At 32.3% G+C, this 25,534-nt stretch overlaps 2 protein-coding genes across 8 annotated transcripts; one reads left to right on the top strand and one right to left on the bottom strand.

Annotated features, from left to right (window-relative positions):
• Positions 1-6,993: 6,993 nt before the first annotated feature.
• Positions 6,994-11,921, top strand: LOC100252458 (binding partner of ACD11 1). 7 transcript variants are annotated; one of them, XM_019219601.2, is made up of 7 exons: positions 6,995-7,224; positions 7,666-7,769; positions 8,300-8,383; positions 8,736-8,839; positions 8,933-9,008; positions 9,484-9,567; positions 11,150-11,921. In XM_019219601.2, exons 2-7 carry the CDS (start codon positions 7,734-7,736, stop codon positions 11,732-11,734), a joined length of 969 nt encoding a protein of 322 aa, XP_019075146.1. In that variant the 5' UTR covers positions 6,995-7,224; positions 7,666-7,733; the 3' UTR covers positions 11,735-11,921. The 7 variants fall into 7 exon arrangements, with proteins under 7 accessions (XP_019075149.1, XP_059595181.1, XP_019075146.1 ...); XM_019219607.2 differs by having other exon boundaries at positions 6,996-7,224; positions 8,300-8,414; XM_019219604.2 differs by lacking the exon at positions 9,484-9,567 and having other exon boundaries at positions 6,994-7,224.
• A 4,896-nt stretch (positions 11,922-16,817) lies between these two features.
• LOC100257582 (cyclin-SDS) lies at positions 16,818-22,175 on the bottom strand. Its single transcript, XM_002281451.3, has 7 exons — positions 20,957-22,175; positions 20,608-20,772; positions 18,837-19,003; positions 18,086-18,214; positions 17,771-17,951; positions 17,326-17,370; positions 16,818-17,168 (listed from the first exon to the last, which is right to left on the bottom strand). The coding sequence occupies exons 1-7, from the start codon at positions 22,052-22,054 to the stop codon at positions 17,136-17,138; spliced, it is 1,818 nt and encodes a 605-aa protein (XP_002281487.1). The 5' UTR covers positions 22,055-22,175; the 3' UTR covers positions 16,818-17,135.
• Positions 22,176-25,534: the final 3,359 nt, after the last annotated feature.

Genomic DNA, 25,534 nt, shown 5'->3' with positions numbered 1-25,534 from the left:
GGTAGTCTACAATTCAGGGTATTGACAACAGGAAAAGGAAGAGAGATGCATCTTGCTATATGGCTTGCGCAGTTTATGGGTCTAAAATTTTGTGAACATGTTTCTCTTTTATGAGATCATTGTCTGTTGAGGCCCTTCGTGGAAATATCTCCAATCTAATCATTGATGGAAATGTGTTGAATAACGCGAATTCCTTGAAAAACTTTTTCCCTGATAAAATGAAAGTCGAATATTAGATTATTCATTCAAGAATGTAGAATCAAAGTAGCAACAAGAAAGGTGGCTCTAAGACGCACTATAATTATAGTAGAGAGTGTTGAATGAGACCTGAGATAAATTGAATGAGACGCACTATATTTGAGCTTGTTCTTGTTAGGTTTGTTGGTGTTGGGCTGTTAATTAAAGTTGGACGTGTGGATGTTTGGGTAGAAAACTCAATGGGCAACATCACATTTGGAGCGCAGAAACGACCAATAGGAAGGCTAGGTTCAGAATGTTCAAATGGGGTTTTGGGCAGAGGATTGAGTGGCTGAAACAATGTCAAAAGTATGGAAAAATCAGTCTCTTTGAAAATGAGACGACGAGATCCCAATAATAAGGGAAAGACAGTCTTTGTGAGAAAAGCGCCGCCGAGAAAAAGACATCCAAGAGAATGAAAATTCAATCTATGTGGATCGAGTCGGTGAGTGAATGCTTAACAACCACACCCAAAGACATAAGAAAAATGAGTAATCAAGTACGTGTTGAACCAATTTTTCTAAAGGAGATTTATTTTGGAGGACTAGTGAGAAAGTTTATCAATGGTGTAAACAACAAAGTCAAAGAGAAAATCCCAGAAAATTTTGAAGATAAGGAAGTATGGGTAAGACGTGTTGTACTCGTTTTTATAATGCTGTGATGCTTTCTTTTGACACCTCCATTTTGTTGATGTGTAAGTAGGAAAATTAGTGAATACTATTGAATTTTCATTTTTGTCTGATTTTCAACAAGTGAAGTAAATATAATAGTGGAATCCTTCTATTGAAATCATGGTAGAAGGTCCCCAAATTAGAAGAGATTCAATTGTCCTGTGTACTGTAGGTCTGAATGAAGGTGATCGTGTTTGCCATATTGACATGAAATGCAAAAATCAACAATTTCATTAAAATTTGAAACTTGATTACAACTACCCAAGAATAAACCCCATGAGATGGATGACCCAATCGAACATGCCAAACATCCGCTGCCTAAGATGAAGAGGTAACAAAGATTGTAGGCTTATCAAAAGCAAGAAATTGATTAGGACTTGAGACATGACTGTATCTAAGAATAGTTGTTGGTATTTGGTTTGCAGTGTTTAGAGAGGCTGGAGCAGAAGATTGCATTGTTGATGACATTTGAACACGAGTCGGAAGCTTTGGCACTTCGAAAATCAAGGTAAAGTGAAGCTGAATTACTCTCTCTCTCTCTCTCTCTCTCTCTCTCTCTCTCTCTCTCTATATATATATATATATATATTAAATAAATATGTATTTTGACTTTCCAAATTAACAGATATTTTTGTTGGAAGATTGGAAGCAACATCATCCTTAAAAATTAAATAAATGGATATTGACAAATAGATATTGTTGTGAAAGCATTATGAGTAATAACATCATTCTATGGAGAAAAACAATCTGACTCATAAAAATGTAGAAGAAAAGGTTTTGGTGATTTCAAATAACTTTTATGGGATATTTTTACCATTTTCTTCCTATGTTGGTTGTTTGGTATGGAAGAAAATTGCAGTTACCCATAATTTTCTAATTTAAAATTTATCAAGAAAATTTGAAATCTTTAAAAAGTTTTCATAAATTTATTTTTTGATAATTTTATTGTCCCATTTTAAGAATAAAAAGAAAAAATAAGTTCATCAATTTGGATTTTTAAATTTATAATTATTTGAAATCATGAAACTAAACTTGAAAGTGATTTTCCTTGATTGGTGAAAGTATTCCAAGAGGAGGACAGGGAGAAGAGTTGACAAGTAATCCTAATTTTTTAATTAAATATATTGTGTTGGATCCAAATGATATGTAAAGATTATAATAAAGGTGTAATTGGATGGGGCATATGTGAAACACAAGAAAAACAATCTATAAATGTCCTAAAAATTTTGAAGATGTAAAATCACGTATATGATTGATCATAAAATAAATTTAATAATTCTATAAAAAATAAGGGTAAATTTAGTATTTTTTATTTCTTAGTAAATTTCTTAATACTTTAAAAGGATGTGACAACCACCACGATCACCTAGAATAATGATTTTGACTTATTAGAATATGAGATAATTGTGTTTTGAACCTAATTGGACCCAAAAATTAAGATTTGACCCATAAAAGTTACGTAATTGATAGGAAGAATATAAAATATGAAGAGACCAATATACTTTTCAAAACTATTTTGAGTATTTTCTACCACAATATTTGACAAACTTTTTTATCTTGATTTTTTTTTTAATAATTATTCTAAAAATTTATTATTTTTAGAAAATTAGTTTTTTTTAAAAAATATATTATAAAAATATATCATTTAAAAAAATAATTTTGACATATTTTTAGTTATTTTTTACATACAATTTTAAAAATATACATTTTCCAAGATGTTTGGTTTTTAAATAATAATAATAATAATAATTTATTATTATTATTCTTTTTTTTGGAAAATAGTGTATTTTTTTCCAAATCACTAAATTAAATTAAATTTTATTGAGGTTTAAAAAAAGAATAAATTTTAAATTAATGTTTTTTTACTCTTTTTTTTTTCATAATCAATAAAGGTCATTTTTAGAAAAATAAAAAATTCATATCATTCTTCTCAATTTTCACACTTTCTCTAAGTTTTGGGCTTAAATAGTGAACTTATATAAACCAAAACTTAATTTTTGGGCTCAACTAGGTCCAAAACACAATTGTCCCTTAAAATATTAAAAATGCTAGGAAGAATAATGACAATATAATATAGTGTTTATTTTTCAATTTGTAAGATATATTTTTATATTGAAAACCTTTGTAAGTCGAGTCTAATAACACATTTTAAAATCATGATTTTCTAAAAAATAAAAATAAAAAACCCAAAATACTCAAGTGTTCGATTGCTCACACGAGACAGGGCACTTGAGCACTCCTATGCATTTGTTCTTTTAATCCTTTGTTCTTTTACCCAATCTTTGATCATTTATAAAACTTCCCTTTTAGTACCATCATCCTTACCAAGCAAACTCAATCATACACCTAAATGATTTCATGTCTAAATTGATGATGTTGATGCTTCATCGAAAGGAAGAATGTAAGGTGAATCTAATATTGTTGGGAATAAATTACCAATGTAAACTAGGATTAATTCAATAAATATTTCTCCCTATTATAATAAATATGACGTTAGCAACTCTAGGATGCTACAAGAATCTATTCTCTGAACAAATTATCTTAAAGTCATTGAAAGGATAATAAATAGAAGGAGAAACATTTCAATGAAATTAACCATCCTAAAATCACTACTATATTTTAGGAAATAATAATAAATTAAATAATTAATAATATTTAAGTAAGCAATAAATATGAAGTTCTCCAAACCAAATTTCTTTTCATTTTCTTCATCCCAATGTTATGATGTCAATCCAAAGAACAACAAAAAAAACAACCCCCTAAGTTTAAGACCTATACTCAATAAAAACAACCATGATAAACTAACAACAAAGATCCAACATTCACAAAAGTTAAGGGATACATTTTCTGAATTAGAGATCTAATATTAAATAAATAAACATGTGGGTTCTCTTTATCAAAGAATCCCAACTAAGTGTCACAGTCGGCTCAAATGACCCTCCCTTGAGGGTATATAGGAGACTAAGAAGCTTTTGAAACTTCCTAAACCAATTTAAACTTGTCTATTAGTGGAAAAGTGTGAAAGATTATAGAGAAGTTTAGAGATGACCATACATCTCCATACAAGAATGAAAGACAAGGGAAATGTGTGGGTTATTCTAGAAAGTTTCATAATCATCTTGTATATAGCTTGTACATAAAACTTGTATAAGATATTCCAGAGAATTTTAGAGTAGTAGTGAACCTTTGTGGGTTTCAAAGAGTTCCTTGGGTGGGTATAAATAAAGGATAACCTTATTTGGCCAAGACTTCTAATGCAATACAAGCTTTATTTCTTTCCAATGTTGCTTCCTTCGTGTAAGCATAGTTAATTAAGTACATAATTTCCCGGACTTTTCTCCAAAATGAATGTCATCATCCATACACCATGTGGCACAAAAAAAAAAAAAAAAAACCTTTATATATACCTTTTGATTACAATAGAAATGACTCTCTCTTTTTTGACATACAACACTAGTATCGTCTATGGAAACTGAGCGAAAAGTTGAATTCCTTTTAAACAATGGTTCTATCCTTTACTATTAAAGAACACTTGCAATAGTCGAATCATTGGTGACAAAGCTTAAAGGAAGGATAGAATGTGCACACTATGGACGCTATGAAAAATCTAGAGGAAGTTGTTATGCAAGGAAAGAACAAAAGAGGACAAAAGTAGGACATGGAGTGGTAGAAAGTTGTTATTAAGGGAAAGAACAAAAGAGAATAAGAGTAGGACACAAAATGGTAGGACACATGATGATTAGAATCCACTTGAATAAGACTAGGACACAAAATGGTAGGACACATGATGATTTAGAATCCACTTTAGTTAATATTTTCATAAATCAAGAGTAATAGGATATTAAAATATTTTATTATCGTAATTTAAGATATAATATTTATTTTAAATAAATTAAGAGCAATCAAATATTACTAATGTTTAATTATTTTAATTTAGGAAATAATATTTATTTTCCTTAATTTTAGGATATTTATTATTATTTTTTCTATAATTCACAATTAATTATAAATTTTTGAAAAGAAACAATAAAATTCATCATTTCCATTGTCAAATTATCAAAATTTTCATGGTATCGTCGATAAGAGAGGAAACTCGAACTTGGGTTTTCTCCAAAGGTGGTTGAATGCCCTAAAAGGCTTAACCCATCCACACAAACCATGACTTCAAAGGAAAATTTCAATGTTCTAACCTTCCATCAATATTCTTTCTAGTTTGATTTCAATCAAACCAAACACTATAAATTTTATACTATAGTAAAATCAAATCATCCTCTTAGTTTGTGGCTTTAGTGTTCTAACCTTTCACCAATGTTCTACCCTTTCATTAGTATTATTTCTAGTTTGATTTCAACCAAGCTAAACATCACAAATTTCCTATTATAGTAAAATCAAATCATCATCTTCATTCGTGACATCACTGAATCTCTTAAGTAGAGAAAAACCTATTGGAAAAATTAAAGATGATGAGGAAAACAAAAGTTTTATCACTTCATGAGTACTTGGAACGATGAAAGAACACATTTTAAGCAAAATCTTTAATGTTAACATTGTATATGATGTATGTATTTATCTTAAAGAGCAATTATTTCCTATTACAATGGAAAAAAATGATCTCTTCAAGAATATTTAAGAGATTTAAAAAATATATATATGATAATCTCGAATCAAGACAAAGTTTGTCAATTTGCTCATGATTTAGGATAAAGGCATATATATATATATATTCATCAACTATGCATTTCTAGCCAATTCATTATAGCTTTTCAAGAACATAATTAATCATTCACTACCAAAAATGAGGAAAGAAAATGTTCCCCAAACATGCATAAGTTTTTATTGGGATAACATAATCATGGTCAAAATGATTGAAAAGATAGAAGTTTCAATTCGGTGAGAAGAGGTTTCACCTTTTCTATTAGTTACAATTCTAAATATATATATATACTTTTATATGTTTTTATCAGTTGATTAACTTAATTATTACTCTAATTTATTTAACTCACTTAAAATTTAATTTTAAATAAATGGATCAAAATTAATTTCCAAGGATTTGATTATTAAATAACACATGAATATTTAATAATTATATCATGTTGTAGTTTATATTTTACAATATAAACGTGCTACACAAATTATCACATGTTATCATCCTAGAGAACAAACCCCAGTGGGCTTAAAGCGGTCCAAAGTTCCAAACCCATCACCCTCGGGAGGCAGGCTTGCTTTCACATTGTACTTCACTTCATTAAAAAGAAACAAGTTATAGTGTGTTGTATAATATTTTGTTATATAACTTAGTAATGTTGTATTAATACTCATTTCAAAATTTTATTATATAAAATATTTAAACAAATATAAATATTTAAACAAATATAAATATTTAGTTATTTACTTTCATGGTTATTTTTATAATAAGTATGAAAATACTATAATTAAATAATATAATCATTTTAAAATAATAAAATATATAAATAAACTTAAATATATATTTTATTTAATATATTTATATTTATCTTTATAATATAATTTGATATATCAAAATTTTAAAATAAATGCTATTAAAAGTGTTAATTACATATATTTTTATTTTTTAAAATTAATTTTATTTTTAATAAAAAAATAAAATATATATTTATGACATCATCTATTTGATCACAATTCAATCGAATTGAATATTGATAACTTTTTTAATTTGTTAATGGATCAAAAATATTGCATGAAACCTCAAAATTTGTGCCACTCATTATTTTTAGAATGGAACTTGTGACTATAAGAACCATAATACAATTACTTAATGATTGTTTTATAGTATGAAATAATTACAATATAAATGACAAGAAGCATACATTTTGATAAAATAATAATAATAATAATACGGTATTTCTATTTTTATTATATTATATTTTTAAAGTAAAATTAAATATCTTTATTTGTAGCTGTCATCAAGAGCTTTATAATCATATTTTTATGGGTAATTACGTTTTGGACTAGGGCCTAAACGACGTCGCAATCGATGAAAGCAATAACTGAACACGTCACGAGCGCAATGGCTCGTTTGGCAACATTAGAAAAGGGCCGAAAAAAAAAAAAAACAGGAAAAGGAAAATTAAAGGGAGTGGGCGACTTCGTCCACACACGGTAAACTCGGCGTGGCCCGCGAACGTCTCGGACATCGTAGTAGTCTCTGCCTGCCGACGTGCTTTCAGTTACGAAATCACCAAATCTTCCTTTTTCTCATTCTTCTTCTTATTCTTTTGCTTTCTTTCAATCTCCGATTTTCGCGGTTGAGGTCCTGAAGATACTTTTTCAAATGTCGGTGAGTTTTCGTTCTTATTACTTTGATTTTTTTTTTTTGTCTGTTTTGTTTGGTTTTTGCTGGTTTTGAGATTTGCAAGATCTGGTTTCGTTAATTTCTGTTCTTGAGTTTGAATGTACTGTTGGAGATCTGTGAATGTTGTGTCAGGGCATGAGAGTAGTTGGATTGAAAATGTTGATTATGTCTGTTTGGTTGCTGAGAAAATGTAGGATGAAAAAAGAATTGGATTCGATCTGAAAGGACAACAGACTTTACTCAACTAAGATCCATTGAACCGATATCTTCCTTATCTGCAAAGCTTCATATCATCTGCGTATACTATAAGATAATAATTACTAATAATCAGCTAATCTAGTCATAAACTGATCTAATACTTTTCCTTTTATACTTTTAGAAAGTGGAATGGCTTTGATCTATCTATTATCTCACTTTTTTATTCAGACAGAAGCAAAGTAACACGATTCTGATTCTCTCTTCTTTTTTCACGCCTTTCAATTCCTGAATGGGTGATGTTGACGAGCTTTAGCAAGCACATGTATTGCTCTGTATGCATCTTCTCCTGATAAAATGCCTGATATAATTTTATTGCTGTTTCTCTTCAATTCATTTCTTGGGTATCTTCTCTCATTTCTGCTCTTTAAGGCCACTGGCTTTTGTTTGAATCTTGGAAAGTACTTAAGATAATGGGGAAAAAAATTTCTTGAAGGAATTTCAAATTCTCTTAGTTTGAATGAAAATAAGAAGAAAAAAAAAATTAAATATAATAAAAATTATTTAAAACCTCAACATTTTCAAATTTGCCATTTTCTATATAAAATGGAAAATTGAAGAAGATTAGAGAAATTTTATTGAGATCAATGGTCACTTGTTGTGACTTTGATTGTAACACTTCAATTATCTATGACGCTTCACTGCAGGAAGTACTAATCTTTTTTACTTAGCTTTCTTATTTTCTCTTACCTTAACTCCTCTGGTGACTTTACTTTTCAGGATACCAACATGAACAACATATCCTGTTGTCAGGCTTTCCGTTTTAGTTCTCTTAGAAGCACCTAATTGAGTGTGTTATGTGCAGGTCCAAGTGGACCATATTGATCCAAGGATTGGAGTGGATCACCAGTCGGCCTTTACACCAAACTGGACAATTACTGTTTCAGATGTGAGGAAAAAAACCTTTAGGAAAACCATTGGTTGGTGCTAATGATAATGTGGTTCAATTCATGAGATGAATATCAGTAGCGATGAATATGTATTTGGTTTCTGATTTCTAATCAAATATCTGCTTTTTGCATCATAACAACTAATATGGTAATAATAAAGAAATAAATAGTGACGGTTTGGTAAGATTCCCTGGTTATGTCAAATTTCTCCATTAATATGAAATCATTTCTCAAACTGTTCAATATCAAGTTATGCAAAACTATTTGAATAGTTCATTTGGTTGTATACTGCAATTTCTTAGTAGAAAAGTAAATATATATTCATCTGCTCTTTTCTTTCTCTTCTTACAGATAAGAACAGTTAAAGTTAGCAACATCTCCTTGGCTGTCACTGAGAGGGATATTAAAGAATTCTTTTCTTTCTCTGGTGATATACAATATGTTGAAATGCAAAGGTTAGCCCTCTTCAGTCTCAAATTGCCTGGCAATTTATTAATTAATTTATTTGAAGAAGTCATTCTGAAGAAAGTTAGTGGTATTTTTTGCAGGGAGGCTGAAAAGACTCAGCTTGCATATGTCACCTTCAAGAATTCACAGGGAGCAGACACAGCTGTGCTCCTGACGGTAGGCTCCTTATTATGTGAACTGTTGTGACTTGTATATCTTTTCTTAATCTTCTGGTGAGTTTCACATCTTTATGTGAATGTCAGTGCCAAAAAGAAAATTGTATGATGGAAGTCATTTTTAAATTCATCTAAAGAACACTTCCCAATTTTTTGAAGGAAGGAGCAACTTCAAAATGAAAAGATTGCAAACATATTCGGATTAATAATCATTTACAAAATAAAGAAATTAAAGCCATAGTTCCATGCATAAAATGACTCTTAATGAAGATTTGGGTGCATGGCATGACACAACAGATGCAAACCTTGCATATTGAGGGTTCCCACCTAAGGCAATTTTTTTTAGGCCCCCACCACTTGCCTCAAGGGAGGGTTGGATGTGTAAACCCCAGATGCCTTCCGAAACCCAACTTATGGGGAATGAGGTGCCCATTTGGAAAATATTTGTTGATCTTCTTACTTCTGTGTTGATTCAGGGAGCCACCATAGCTGATCTTTCTGTCTCTATAACACCTGTTGACAATTATCAGCTGCCTCCTGGAGCACTTCCACCTAGCCCGGTAAACCAATGGCTCTTATAATCCATGTCTATATATTTTGTTTTGTTTTTATGCAGTAGTGTTTGATCTATTGTCATACTCAACAGATGCAAATAGAGTGGCATTTAGATACTCTTTTAAATTATAGGGGGAAAATCAAATAAGGGATTCACTGTGCTGTTTTGAGTGCAATGCTTCAAAGCATCTGGAAATTTGGCACTTCAATCTATGTTAAATGGATAATTCAAATTGTGTGAACTTCCCATGTCATTCTTGACATGAAATGAAGAAGCACATGGGATATGTCTCCCTGCACTTGTTGTCTGTGACATATCCTTGGACGGTCTAGTGTTTTGTTATTTTTTCATGTTGTTTAGTTTTCTTTTGGAGGGAGGATTTCTCATCCTCCTTTTGTACTTCTTTTCTATCAATATATTCTTGTGTGGTTTCCTATCAAAAAAAATATATATATATATGCCTGGATCCATGTCAATCCTTTTTTTTTTTTAAAGCTGATATACATTTTAATGGTTGAGAGTAAAGAGCTTCATGGTTATTTGAATGAGTCTAAAGGAAAATGCAAGATTTGCATGTGAAAAAAGAAAAGAAAGGAAAAAAGAGAAGGGAGAAATATAGTGTATTTTCCGTCTTTGTGTTCTATAACACCCTATTTTTGCTATGAGTTTAAATATTTCTTCTAAGATTAATTAGGGAGAATATATAAATATTTTATAGAATACTCTTCATGCTATGCACTGTCTTTCTTTACACACCCACCCCCTTTTTGAAGGAAAAATTGATTAAGCAACAATTTTTGCAATTACTCAGAATGTAGGGATGATTCAGAAGCATGTATAGCTTATTCATTCATGTGCAACTGGAGGAAGATAAAAGTGAACCTATATTAGTTTTTTTTTTTTTTTTTTGTTAGACAGCCAATGAACCCACTCTGTTAGGTGATGAGCTAACAATATATGTAAAGTTGACTTTGGTTATGGCTATAACACCCCATATTTTACTTGCAGCCTCCGTTCAGTTGCAAGTGAGTTCAATAAATGGGAGAATGAACCAGCACTGAGGTTCTAATCTGAGACTTTCTAAAAACTGAGGCTCTAATGACATGTTAAGCAATCTGTTTTCCAACAAGTTTAAATTGTTAGGTAATGAACCACCAATACATATGAAGCCAACTTAGGAGGAAGCCTCATCAATTTTCTTGCATAATTCATGTATTTTAACCAATAAACATAAAACATTTATAGAAGGCATGTTTTGTTTTTCCACCATTTGTCTGCCAGCAGTATCCTAGCTGCATCCAATTATGAGAAATAGTCAGGTAACTGATGAAGTCATACCAATCCTCAATCACCATGCTAGATAGTTCATGCTTTCTTAAAATAGTGTTCTGGTGGGCATGTGTGTATTAAGCTTTTGCCTTGAGCTTGAAAAAAAAAATATCATAAAAACAAATTTAAAGCACTCTTAGTTGTTCATTTTTATGTATGAGGATAAAGGAAATATGTCAAGTTTTGAGCAGATGTATGTATATGTAGCAAATATTTAAATACTTTCAACATATTCTTTTTTATTTTCATCCGCAAAGGAGGAAAAGCTGCACACTACCAATTCTGCTGTTAAGAAGGGTGAAGATGTGGTGAGCACCATGCTAGCCAAGGGCTTTGTTTTGGGAAAGGATGCTATCAACAAGGCAAAAGCCTTTGATGAGCAGCATCACCTGGTCTCAAATGCCTCTGCTACAGTTGCTTCCATCGACCGTAAGATGGGTCTGAGTGAGAAGCTAAGCATTGGAACAGCTGTGGTCAATGAGAAGGTTAAAGAGATGGATGAGCGATACCAAGTGTTTGAAAAGACAAAGTCTGCCCTTGCAATTGCAGAGCAGAAGGCAAGCATTGCAGGATCTGCTATCATGAATAACCATTATGTAGCCACAGGGGCTTCTTGGGTTTCAAGCGCATTAAGCATGGTTACAAAGGCAGCTGAGGATGTGAGTGTGATGACCAGGGAGAAGGTTGGAAGGGCCGAGGAGGAAAAAAAGGAGATCATTTACAGGGAAAAGATGGGGTTTGTTAACGAATACGCACAGATTCATCTTGATGAATCACCCGCTGGTGAGCCTCCAATAGTTCCTGTTGATTCAGTTGATGACTGTAAGCTTGGAATGATATGATTACTGTGCTCAAAATGTCTCTCTACACTTGATTCTTTTTCCCTTTTTTTGTATGATTTTCATGGATTTTTAGGTTTTACTTCTGTTTATACACTTGAAATAGCAGAACTGTACTCTGTAGATTCTGATTTGTTGTACCATCGTTCTAATGCTGTCCAGTTTATCCATTATTCTCATTTTCCCTTCATCTGTTCTCTGAACTCATTTCCACCTCAAAATTCAAACTGGTATGATTCTATTCAAAGACTATTTTTCTTGACTCTCTTGAAATATCATCCTATCACTATTTCAGCAATATTTTCACGTGGAAGAATCAACCAGAACTTTGTCCTAATTAATTCTGGATTAAATTATTTCATACCCAGATGGCCTTGGTGTAAATAAACGGACCTTAGGCCTATGCTGCTTCTTAACTTTCATCTTAGGATTTGATTTGTTAAGTGCTGTGTAAGTTTTTAGGTTTTGAATTACTACATATATCTTTTGCCTTGGTTTCTGGAAAGTAGCCTGGGACTAGAGATCTTGTGGAACAAGACTTTAAAATGTTGCTGAGAACACACGCATTTGGTAATGGGTCAACCTATGTCAGATTGGAGGTCCCGTCCAACTTTCCACTGAGCACTTTCTTTTACCATGCATCTGTTCCAACTTCCAAGATGTTGGAGAATAATTTTTTTTTTTCCTTGGGAAAACTATATAAAAGGCAGCGCAACCCACAAACTATTTAAAAAAAAATGTTGAAAAGGTTCTTCGTGAAAGGTATGATCGTCTCTTCAAAATATTAATAAAAGGGTGATTTTCATTGCTAAAAATTTCAATATGACAAAAATGCTCTTAAAGGTCCTTTTTTTTTTTTTTTTTTATTTCAAAATTTCAATATCAATACTTTCAGCGTCGGATCGATTATTAAATTAAAAAAATTATCAATTATCAATTTATGATTCAATAGTCAAATTGGTTATTGAACCGTGATAGAACCAATAATGTAATAAATATATCATTTCTATTATATAAAATTTAAAATATTATTTAAAATTAAGAATGCATATATATATATATATATATATATATATATAAATTTTAATAATATTTCATTTTTTAAAATTTGATATTTTAAATTAAATGATAAAAATAAATATAAATACATTAATATTTTAAATTTTATTAAATAATATATATATAATATTTAAGTATAAAGATATATTTAGAGATGAAATGAAAATAATAATATTTAATTTTATCCATATGTCTATATATTTTATTATTTTAAAATTTTAAAAATTATTATATTAATTAATTTATGTTATTTTTAAATATTTTTATAATGATTTTATATGATGTAAATTTGGAAAAAAATCCATATGTCACATTGTTATTAAATTTATTGTACATAGGTTTTGATGCAATTGAGTGGCTCAGTGGTGCACCTCTTTGCGTTTAGGAAGTTGAACCAGCCCGGCAATATTTTGGTAAACCATCCATTGACCGTTTCTTCAGAAATCGGCCAGTTCATCTCGCTCAGCGGTCCAACCACTTTTAACACCTAAACGGTCTGATGTAGCCAACCGGACTGGAGAGGCCTCCATGATGCATTTTATTACAATTTTTTGGCTGATCAAGGTATCAAATGGTATAGTGCTTTTGTTGGTAGCTCAGAAGATTAGAAGCATGATTATTGCTTTCCAATTGACTTTTTTTGCATTAATTGTTACTTCATCAATCTTATGGATTGTATATTTGTATTTGCTTCTTATTATGGTTGGTCAAGTAACAAAAATATTATATTTTTCAATACATTATTATGGATTGGGTTAATCCTTCTTATGGATACTTAATATTGTATTTGCTTCTTGTGATGTTTGGTCAAGTAACAAAAAATTTATATTTTTCAATACATTATTATGGATTGGATTAATCCTTCTTATGGATACTTAATTCGCTCATCTTTTGAACATACTTGTCCTACATCCAAAAATGAAACAACCCTTCCCTCTACACCTTTTTTTCCTTGTTGATAATTTGCTCAAGGTTCCAAACTTAACAGTAACAACTAAACATGAGAATTGCATTTATTGCAGGACTTAACCCAAAACCTATGTTTGCTTTTCTGAAGGCACTCCTTTCTTTCAAGTGGATTCGCGACATATCAATACTTAGGTTCTTCACTTTGCATTAAATTAAACTACATGTTCCACTACTTGTAACTCCTATTAATTCCTTTGAGTTTATTCTTACGAACATCCTCCCCAAGCGGGATATTTAACGAATTAGGTAGAACATTATATAGGTCTATACGTACAATGCCTAGTATCTATCATTTATGACTAGGACTATTAGGGTATCTAATTTTATTTACTCTAATGGCTTTCGTCTCTCAGTGTCAATGTTGACCCAACATAGTGTTTTCGTGGTTGGTATTTGTCAGACCAACCGATTCAATTCAACTTTTAAAAGATTGTTCAAGATACGCTTTATACTCAACAACCTACAAAAGAAAGTCCATGACACACTACCATCTAGTGCCCCTATGACACAATATATTTTCTCTTGTATTGTAGCAGCAAAGTCGGCTCTAAATTGGAGTATTTAAGAAGACATGTTTTTTATTATTTGTATTAAGGTTTGATTTGGGACAATACCAAAAAAAGACTTATGGGGACATAATTAAAAATAATAATTGAAAATTAAATTCTTAGCATAAACTCAAACTTAATCCCGAAAAAGACTCCTCCATTTCAAATAATCAATATGCCCTTTTTATAAAAATGTGTTAAGTGTTTATTATATTTACCAAAGAATTTGAAACCCATTGAAGACTTAGTGGAGAAAGTGTTGAAGTTGATAAGAAGGAAGTCACTTTAATTGTTACAAGATAACAAATTATTTTAATCGTTAAAAGATAACAGATCCATCTCATGGATCTCTTTTCTTTTGTACACAGGGGCAAGGTAAAATCATTTGCATATATTTTTGGATTGAATTATTTTAAGTTTTATGGTGGGCTAAAAATAGGTAGGAAAAAATCGTAATGAGTGTAGATTATTTAGGAATTTATATCCACATGTGAATATGGGTTTAATTTGTCTAAAAAAAATAGAAGATTTCATTAAGGGAAATAATGGCGTGACAAAATGGAAATCATGAAGGAGATACATAGAATCAAACATGTAATGATAATAATTAACTTCGGCCAATATTTACACTATCTTAATTTTGGAAATAATTTTTTTTTTCTTAATTTTAGGATATGTATAATTCAAAATATGTTTTTGTATAATTTTTAAAAAGAAATAATAACTCACCATTTCCATTATCAAATTCTTTATAGTATCATGAGAGGAGACTTAAACTCAAGTCTTTTTTACAAGTGATCAAATGCCATAAAGGGCTCAACCTAGTCTCATAAACCATGTCTTCTTTTTAAAAAAAAAAATAGAAAGAAATTAATATCTAAGCGTTCCATCAACATTCTAGTTTGATTTCAATCAAGTTAAACATCACAAATTCCACAAAATCAAATCATTTTTTTAATTTGTAGCTTTGGTGTTCTCCTTCATTTTTTTAAGTGGGGAAAAACATACTAAATAAATTAAGGATGATGAGGGAAGCAAAACTCCTAACCTATAATCTTAATTTTGGAAATGTAGTTTCAGTTTCTCCATCATCTTTGAGTGGAGAAAAACTTGCTTAAGAAATTAAAGATGACTAGTTAAGAAAAAGTCTTATTTGGACGGATAATGGATCAACAATGATGAATTCATTTTAAGAGTTATTAGAACTATGAAAGAAGACATTTTTTAGTATGATATTTGATGTTAACACAATGGATGAGGTCTGAACTTCCCTTCAAAGAGCAATTGGCCCTTGTTACAGTTGAAAAAAAAAATCTGAAAAATATGTTAATGATTAGAAAAAAAAAAAAGAAAAAAGTTCATGATCTAAATTAAAAAAAAAAATGTCATTTTCATTTCTTTTCATTTAAGAATATTGACGTTTTTTCACTGCTCCATCACCATTCTTAGTCTTCTACCTCTACTTGTTAGGTAGATCGATTCACATCCTTAAAGAGATTTCATAGCTAAATGCAATAATAAATTCTTTTAAGTAATAAGAGTATTGTGGACTTTTAAGGATGGAGGAATTCTCCTTTTATAAATAGTTTAGAAAGACTGGATAGATAATAAAATAACTTTCTAAAGTCCCCTTATCATTAAGGTTTCGTTTGATTTTAAAAATTTTGAAAGAAAAATGTAAGAAAAAAAAATATAGAAAAGAAAAATAAAAAAAATTAAAATCGATAAATTATCATTACATGTGACTTCAAACTTATTTCACTTATTTTAATTATTATATATAAAGATTAAATAATTTAACAATACATAAATACTTAACTAATATTAATTATATTTAATTTTCTTTTAATTTTTTTATAATAAAACAAAATATGAAAAAATAATTTTTTAACAATTTTCTTTTCTTAATAGTTTCTTAAAACAAAACATAACATTAATAAATAATTCTCTTTAAAGAAAAAGGAAGAAGAAAAGTTGGTGGAGATTGCCTTTTACTGTTTTACATAACTTCTTCTTTATAAGAAGGCTTCCTGGAAATTTTCACTTTGATTATATTTTGGACCAACATCCAGGTTGCATCATTCATAACACAACTTACTGTACCCTTTGTCCCCACCCCTCGAGTATAGACTATAGGGTAAATAAATGATTTAGGTCGCATGCAACATTTTCCCACTTTGGAATAGCTTCAAGAAACCCTATTTTTAACTTTTTTAAGTCCCACGAATTCAAAAAATTGTTTCACTGCCGCCAACAAATGTATTGGGTTGTTTACATGCGTTCTCCCCAATAAATTTGTATGCGAACAAACGAAGAGGAGTTACCTGCCAAAAAATTGAATAGTAATTCATGTTCATTGGTTAGGTAGTATGTTAAGACTTCAGGTGGTTTGACATCTCAAGGCATGATTATTGCTTCAAAGCAATCTTAGCTGCGGTAATCACGATTTCATATGTACTTTGATCATATATATAAAAGAGATCCCTCAGATGTCCTCTCAAAGATTTGAATGAAAAAAATAAACTGGCAGAACTTTTTTGTGATTGCCAGTCATGACTTGCATAATAACAAGCTTATTGTCGATAAAAGAGTTCATCAAATTTTTAGGCATGGAGTGGCTATATGAAAAAAGATAAGAATTCTTTTTCTTTATGGACAGTATACATGAAGCATCAGCTACTATTGCATTAGGATGGAAATAGAATTGTCTTACTATATTGATCAAAATTGGAAGAGAATACCTTGACCCACCGGTTATCCATGTCCTTTGCCCAGAGTGGAAAGAACTTCCTCAATTTCCGAATTATCGCTCGCGTTATTTTTCTCTGCTAGGACACGTACTTTACCAACCACTCCATACTCTGTTGCAGTTATATACAGTATCAGGGATCTTGTCAACCAACGTTATCTTAAAAATGGGACCATGACATCCGCATTCATAATTTCATTTTGGAGAAACAATTGTAGAAAAAAGGGTGACTGAATGACAGGACACTATCATTTGGTTTTATTCCTTACCTTTATGCACTCAGGTAGATCATCATCTTTCGTTCTTACGTGGGTCTGCAATCAAAATTTATTTTTTCTTCGTGACAATTCCATAGGAAGTTTATTTAGGACATGTCAAGAAAGTCTGGATATCCAATGGAAATAAATGAAAATGAAGACAAGTAAATAAACTGAACCTTAATTTGCAAAGACACAAGCACACAAGGAGACCTCACCAATAATAGAGCAAAATTTGCGAAGGCCGCCAAATCTCTTAAAATCTCAAATATGATTCACCCAAATCACAGGACAGATTTAATTCTATGTAAAACATAATGCAGTGGTTGCATTTTCAGGGAATGTGCATATACTCCTAAGCCTATGGAAATAATGTGCAAATTAGATGCACTGAGAAAGCACTCAACTCACTGAACTAAACAGCTGAAAGAAAGACAATGCTTCGCTCTATGAATACCTCCATGACCCGTTGGCAGGATGCATCTTGATTGGCTGCTAGAGAAGCAAGGATGACCAACCCTGCCGCAACAGTTGAGCGCCAGTAGCACAGCTGCTCATGGTCCAGCAGCGCTAGCACTGCCAGGTACTTGGCCATCCTCTCCACCTCCGCACTCGCCCTTGCAGCTTTCAGGTAGAACCTATGGATTTTTTTCATGCACCCATGTACAGGAAACAGTTAAAAAAATTTATGGACAAAAAGAGCATGTTGGCATGTGTTCATGGAACCCAGATTGCATTCATCACAAGAATTTGATGAGGAGAAATGGCACACCATAAAAAGTTGTAGGTGGTGGGCATGAAGCACTGGAAATTGAGAACTTCCTGCACCAGCCATTCCATTGCTATCACTTCACGCCTGTTAAACACATTGTTTCCTATGCAAAATGTCTTCTGCCGCAGGCTGAAAATCACATGTATATAAGAAAATTTATGGGAACTGCAACTTACGTATCCATATGAAGAAATCCACAAATAAGCTGTACTTTACATACTGTTTTCATGCCATAAGTAACAGTTTGTCATTAGTATCCACATTAACAATTCATGGCACGGTGGGCTTTAAACATGTCTACTGACGTTTAAATCAGGATATGCCATAGAGTTGGGGGGAATTTCTTTACTGTAAAATCATTATCAAATTTATGCTGTGGAAACTTCCTACCCAAGACCCCATAGTATCCAAACAGGTCTTTTCTTACGGAAATGGCAGTAAGCTAATTGAGAACTTATGCTTTTCCTCCTGTGTTTCATTTGATTGACAAAAATAAGAAAAAGCCATAGGAGAACAAATTAAAATTTTAATCTTATGTTCTTTGGTGTTTTTAATGAAAAAATCAGCCCAGCTACGCATGAAGTTAAACTTAGCTGAGTAGAAATTTTGTTTTCTCAAGAGCCAAACAGAAATAACCTAATAATCAGAACTTTAATTTCTTTCCATTTCTCCCATTTTTGATAAATCAAAAGAAAACTAATTTTATCTAAAAAGAGATGAAAATGAAACAACAGAAAAAGTTTAACCATACCTGTTGTAAGGCTGGTTTTCTTCTATCCTCGTGGCTAGTGTAAGACATGCTATTCCGACAATTTGAAGGCTCCTTTTGTTCTTGAAGAATCCTTTACTGAGGAATCGGTCAAGGAGGTTTACTCCTAGAAACAGGGTCTCTTTCTGGAGTTCCTTTGCGGCAGATTGCTGCTAATTCAGGGAACATGGATGAGTCAACCAGTGATTAATGAAAAAAAAGAACAATACTATATATTGATATCGACATAACCAATATATCAATCACTCAATAAGCCGGACCGCCTCTGCATGATCATAGGAAAGGAAGATTACTCCTACCAGACAAGCAAAATTTAAAATCCAGTACTGGTGAGGATTTACCACCAACTGCAAAGTCCCTAAGCTCCCTATTAAAGTAAACTACTATTCAGAAAATAAAATTAAAACGTCATGTCAATATGATTTGATATTCTAACTCTAATTCAGATGGTCGAAAGTTGTTGCGTATCGTAATTCCATGGGATTTCAGATCTTCCCACGGCTCCTTATTGTATTAAAAAGTCAAATCTCCATTTTTTTTTCGTAGACAAAAAACTAAAAATAATTCAATGATTGTAGTTTCTGATCTCAGGTACTTCTTAAAATATTATTAGAAGTTTCAATTAGATGTAAAAAATTACTTTTTTATTTCTTTTGTTAAAATGGTAAACCTAAAAGCAAGACTTGGTGAAAAAAATGTCAAACCATTAAGAGGCAATCATTTGCAATGGCACCCGTCAAACTGAATCATTCCCAGCGCACTTCTTATGTGTTGGAAAACTGGTGCCCCGAGATTTGGTTCAACAAACTCCAGATGTCATTGGTGCCTTCAACATTCGATTCAGTCGGGTAAAAAGAGCATTACACAACTTACAAACTCACAAAATTGCATGCTACCGCGCAATATTACATGAAACGTCAGAGCAGTCTAAACACGTTGTATGCTACTCAATAAGTTGCATGAAAACTCCATGGAATTGCCGGTGCAATGTTCCATTCCCATACAGTACAAGTAACCAACATAAAGTGACCAGAAAAAACAAAATGGGAATATTTGAACTAGATGTTCACGTTCCATGACCTAGTACCTTTGCCATACATGAGAAGAGAAGTAGCCAACAGAAGCAAAGTAAAGAGATCACTGGCGGTGTCGCCAATACTAGAGACTAGATGCGTGATGCAGTAAATCAGCAGTTCCAATAGACATCACATTAAGCAGCAAAATATAGTTATATGAAATATTTTCCCCATCAATCAAATTGAACGCACGCTCATGAACTACTTGAAGCGTGGAAAAGAAAAATACTCCTGGTTTGGTGAGGAAAAGATTGATTTCGCAGCTTTATCTTTAGAGCCTTCTATACCAGAGCCTCGTATTTCAAATAAATTCTTGTATGGTGCATGAATATTATTAAATTTATAAACAAAATTATATAACATGAACAATTTAATGTTTAAAAGTAAATTATTTGATAAATTTATATTTTTATGACCTTTAGTCACTTTTATTTTTTATTTTTAACTCAGTAATTTAGTTGACAGATCGATCGATGATCAACAAATAATAAAAGAATATGATTATAACTATGCATGCTGTATTTAACCAGAGGATTTGTGGAACAGCCCAAAAAACCACGAAAAAGTTGTGCGACTGTTTTAGATCAGAAAAAGATCGCCACCGGCGATGAATTGACGAATGATTACTTATAACCACAGCGATTTTGTAGAAGGAAACTTGGTCGGAGAAAACTGACCTCAAGTATCCAGTGTACCATCAATAACCGCTGCTCGGCGACGAGACCGCCGTACTCCGTCTTGGAGCAGTATTCTTTGCCATAGTCATGTAGGCACGCTTTTCTCTCTCTGCTTCTGAACCTCTGGTAGCTCTCTTCGTCGTCCTCGTCTTCGAACCTCAACAACTAAACCAAATAAATTTTAAACTCAAGAGATAGACTCCGATTATTTCATGAGACCGTGGAAACAGTGAAGAAATAAAAGAATTGAACGGATTTTCTTTTATTTTTCTTTTTCTTGTCTTGCCTTTTCTTACTGGTCAGACTAAATGAGAAAACTAAATTTCAAAGCACAGAAACGATGACTTACTGTAAATTCATCTCGATACTCGTTTTGAACGAGTGATGAAGAAACTCGTGCATCAAGACGAGAAGCTAATCTGGAAAATTGCTGATTATACTGAACAAACAACGAGAAAGTGGGTGACCGAGTCGAATCTCCCTCTGATCTCTCAGAGAATTCGCTTCCAGACTCGAAGAAGAGAGACGGAGTGTAATCGGAGAAATCTAGTTCGGGATTTTCCGGGAGAACATCCGTTTGCATCTCGGAAATTAGCATCTCGTGACTGGACGAATAATCTGAAACCTCATCGTATGACAGATACTCCGAGCAGCAAAGATCACAGTCAAAAACTAAGCCCTTTGGCATCTGTTCCGAATTTGAACCAGAATTCGAAATAGTGAAGTTCGCATCGACGTAATTTCGTGAACTTCGCGAGATCTCAGATTCTAAAGCTCTGTTTCCAAGAGGTGAACTCGCATTCTGAAACTTCATTTCCGAAGACAATTCCACGCCAGAGGTAACTGAAGTAGTTACGTCGTTGTCTTTCCTTTCCGAAGATTTCTTGATGTTTCTGGCATCGGACTTCAAATTTTCACCGGCGATTTGTTGAATCGATGAAATCTCGGATCGCAGAACTGCTTCCGGATTTTCGTTTCCTCCAATTATTTTGGCATTTTCAGCATTTTTTCTCTTGAACTTAGAACTTGCCTCTGCAGAGACTCGAACATCTGCTCCAGAACAGGACTCCACACAGGACGATTCAGACGCTTCTACACCACCGTCTCCAATCTCCAACTTTCTCTCATTCTGCTTCTGTCGGTAATAAGATCTAGTAATTCTCCGGACCTTCTCGTTTCCTCGAGTTACTGCTCCAGAAGCTCCTATCTCCTCAAACTCTCTCTTCCTCAGAAAACTTGAAATTCTACTCGAATTGTAAGATGAAGAACTTGAACGCAATGGAAAAGCATGTAAACCAGATTTCGTACGGACAGCATTCGAGTTCGAAGTCGTGTACAAAATTGGAGAGATCTGAGATCGTCTCCGGCGAGGTAGCTTCGACCGGAGTTTCTTGTTGTATGGAAGTGATTCGAAGTTTCGCTTCTTTCGATTGCGTTTGGGCCTCATCGTGATTGCTTCTCCGTTGCAAATCCGAATTTGATCTTTGTGTTCGGTTTCTGATTTGAAGTCGGAAAGATTGATATGGTTTGGCTTTGGCAGAGACTTGGAGTGAGAGCGGTTGAGGCCGTTGGCGCTAGTGGACTAGTGACACGCGGGCAGTAGGCGTGGCATTTATAGCCTGGCGTCCACCGCAGCAGTCGCGCTTTCTTCCCACGTCCTTACGTGGTCATATCAGGGCTCCACCCCTTCTTCTCTATGTCTGGCCCGTCCACGTCAGCACATACCCCTTTGGATTTGGGTCCTATCTTCAGCATTCATGCCATGCTATCACAATTTTCTCTTCTTTTCATGCCATTAATTGTATACTGTGACAATTTAACTTATAGCTGTAACTTGACTCTATATGAATACCACACTGAGCAAAAGTTATCGAATGTTAAGATCGCCGTAAATTTTAAGATAATTATGCCCATATAAAAGTGTAGGGTTCAAATACTGTCCTCTTTCTTTCATTTATTTCTCCGTTTTCATAATATTAGAGGATAATAGTTCTGTCATGGATAGTGACACAAATTTCAGTTGTGGGTTATCCACAGTGAATTAGTAATTAGATCATGTCACAAATTACAGAAACTAGGATCAACTTATCTTAGAATTAATCATTAAACTTAGATTTTCAAGTTTGGTGCCTTGGAGCATGGATTGGATGTTGTGTTGTTCACATGTTACCTAACACTACCCAAAAAAGGGAGTTAGTTCATCCATGTGTCTAATGAGATGTTCCAATGATGTTTTGACTAATTGAATAAATTTTGTAAATCAAGGACAATGTTCATGATGATCAATACTAAATTTGTTTTTGGAAACCACACATCTTCAACGCTACTTAAAAACTCCTTTGCGACACATTTGGGCAACAAAAAAACCACTTCTTTTCCTTCAGAATACTTTTATGCTATTTCGTCTTTTTTGCTTTCGGTGGCTTTCCTTTTCGATGTTCTCATCCTTTTGTTTTCATTTCTCATCTAGTCAAGTATCATTCCTTTTACTGTACTCTCTAATTTTGTTTTTACTTATCGTGGATTCTCAAGGCAACCCCAAGAAATATTGACTAGGCAAAGGACATGTTCAAGTTTCTCTTCGTTGGAGGCCTCCACATCATTTTGCACTTGAGTAAGATCCTACCTTCAATAGTTGTAGTAAAATGATTTTTACATTATTCCCTCTTTAATGTTGATTTAAAAATCTCCTTACATCCACTTATCATGTGTATTTTCCATATCTTCAGGTTGCAACCATGCCAAGTCCATTCCAGTGTTATTAGAACACTAATGGGATGCTTGGTAATTAATGACATTCATGGTCTAGATCTTAAGCTTTGAAAGGTTTTCTTCCTTTTACTTCTTAAAAAGACCGAAAAGGAAAAGACTTATTTCATATCCCCTTTCCGAATAACATACTCTATTGTCTTGAATCTTCCTGACTATAATGAAGGTTAGGAAATTGATTGAAGTATAAGAAGAATAGGAGTTCAATTCCCACAATGAAGTAAAATTATAAGATATCCTAAAATGTTTTGGTTGAATTGATAGATACATAATTCTCTTCTATGTCTTCATACACTCTCCCTTTCATTTTCCCCTTTTTTGTCTCTTTTTGAAGGTTTGTTGTGACATCTTACATCAAATAGAGGAGAAAGTTTCTGAAACTATATAAATATGAACTCCTTTTAACTTTATAAGTGCGTTTTAAAGCCGTGATGATCCTTTTGGGCCCAAAATAGACAATATCTATATAATTGGGTACATATCATTACAAATGGTATCAAAACTGATCATCGAACCCGATGTGGGGGTTTGTTTAACTCCGTAGAGGGTGTTTATTTGTTTGGCCCCATAATCTTATGAAACACAACATCCTCGTTGTGTCTACATGAAGGGGTGGTTTGTGACATTTCACATCAAATAGAGGTTAAAGTTCCTAATGCCATATAAGTATAGATTCCTTTTAATCTTGTATATGTGTTTTAAAGCCGTGAGGATCCCTTTGGGTTCAAAGCAAACAATATCTATATGATTGAGTGCAAGTCCTTAATTACATTTGTTTTCTTACTCAAATGATTTTATTGTAGAGGATCATGGTTGATTCAATTATTTACCATCAACTAAGCATACAACCATTCTAGTTAAAGCATTAGAAAAACCTAGTTTATGGTTAAAGCATTAGAAAAACCTAGTAGAGAAAAAGACCAACTTCTTTGAAGAAAGCTTCTAAACAACATGGTATATGTACAACTTGCTTTATACACATGAGTCACCAAGGAATAGGAGGTAGGCATTCTTGTGCTTTAAGACTCTTAAATCCAATTCCACTTTCCCTTCTCTAGATATAGATCTCAAAAGTTGAAAAATAAATACTTCCCATGTTGACTTCAGATAGACTTAGGTGCTGTTTTTTTTTACTTAATACTGAATGTAATTTGCTTTCGTACTTTAAATGTTTTGTTTTTAACTTTTTTTGTTTTTTACTTATTCTAATTTTTTAAATATTTTCAATGAATAGAAAATGTCAAAATATTTGACTTTTTTTTGTTGAATTCTAAAAATAATTTTTTGCAACAACTAAAATACAATATCAACTTAATCATCACCCTCTTAATACTTAACAAATATAAAATAATAATAAAAATAAACAATTTAATACTTAACACTATTAAGTTGTATTTAGAGTCAAGTTAAATTAAGTTCTATCTAAATTTAAGTAAAAAAACAAACACCACTTTAGTAATGTTCCACGGAGAAGCAAGAAGAGATATATTTAACAAAGTGCTTCTATACAACCTAATTGGTAATTTGTAGAAAAGAAAAAAAGAAAAAGTTATGGAAAAGACCCTAATTATCAAAGAAATCCCTTTAGTTAAAAATGGTGATGAAGAAGACTACATGATAGTTGGAAGAGAGAGAAAGAGAGACAAAGAGACAAATTATCAAAAGATGATACTATCATTTTATCGGTTGATATTCTTCCTACTTAAGTCCCATTGTCAACAACTCATGGGTCGAGTTTCAACAATCCTCATTCAAAAGGACTCCTTAGAATTTTCTATATTTGGAAACTCATTAGATCACATAAGGATAATGTATGTCATACGTTTGTTTTATCATTTTTCACATTTTAAGATCCAATGATTATTTAGGAGACACTACATTTATTTCAGACAATAAAATATATGTTTCATGTGTCACATTCTAATGAGATAAAGACTAACTTTACTTTTAAACAAAATTCCTCTTGTAACTCTCTTTTATGTTCTATTCTTCTTGGCTCTTTTAAAAGTTTCACCTTGGACTTGAATACCACTTGTTATACCTTGTTCTACGGGTGGAAGCTTCAATGTCATAAGTTAGTGTAAATATGAAGATAAAGCAAAATCATCCAAAGAGACATATGGGTTTTTAGCATGGATTGCCTAGTTACATCTAAATC

Source organism: Vitis vinifera, chromosome 1 (assembly GCF_030704535.1).
Source record: "Vitis vinifera cultivar Pinot Noir 40024 chromosome 1, ASM3070453v1".
Taxonomy (NCBI): Eukaryota; Viridiplantae; Streptophyta; class Magnoliopsida; order Vitales; family Vitaceae; genus Vitis; species Vitis vinifera.
The sequence above is the reverse complement of the archived record's forward strand: the minus strand, read 5'-3'. Positions and strand labels throughout refer to the sequence as shown.

Bases quoted from the DNA above. Each gene is read 5' to 3' on its own strand.
- LOC100252458 (XM_019219601.2), top strand. From the start codon at position 7,734: ATGTTGACGAGCTTTAGCAAGCACATGTATTGCTCT. The intron at 8,384-8,735 runs GTGAGGAAAAAA...CTCTTCTTACAG, and splicing joins GGACAATTACTGTTTCAGAT to ATAAGAACAGTTAAAGTTAG. The intron at 8,840-8,932 runs GTTAGCCCTCTT...TATTTTTTGCAG, and splicing joins CAATATGTTGAAATGCAAAG to GGAGGCTGAAAAGACTCAGC.
- LOC100257582 (XM_002281451.3), bottom strand. From the start codon at position 22,054: ATGAGGCCCAAACGCAATCGAAAGAAGCGAAACTTCGAATCACTTCCA. The intron at 18,215-18,836 runs GTATGGTTAAAC...TGTGATTTTCAG, and splicing joins GAAAACCAGCCTTACAACAG to CCTGCGGCAGAAGACATTTT. The intron at 17,371-17,770 runs GTATTCATAGAG...TTTTGATTGCAG, and splicing joins CCTGCCAACGGGTCATGGAG to ACCCACGTAAGAACGAAAGA.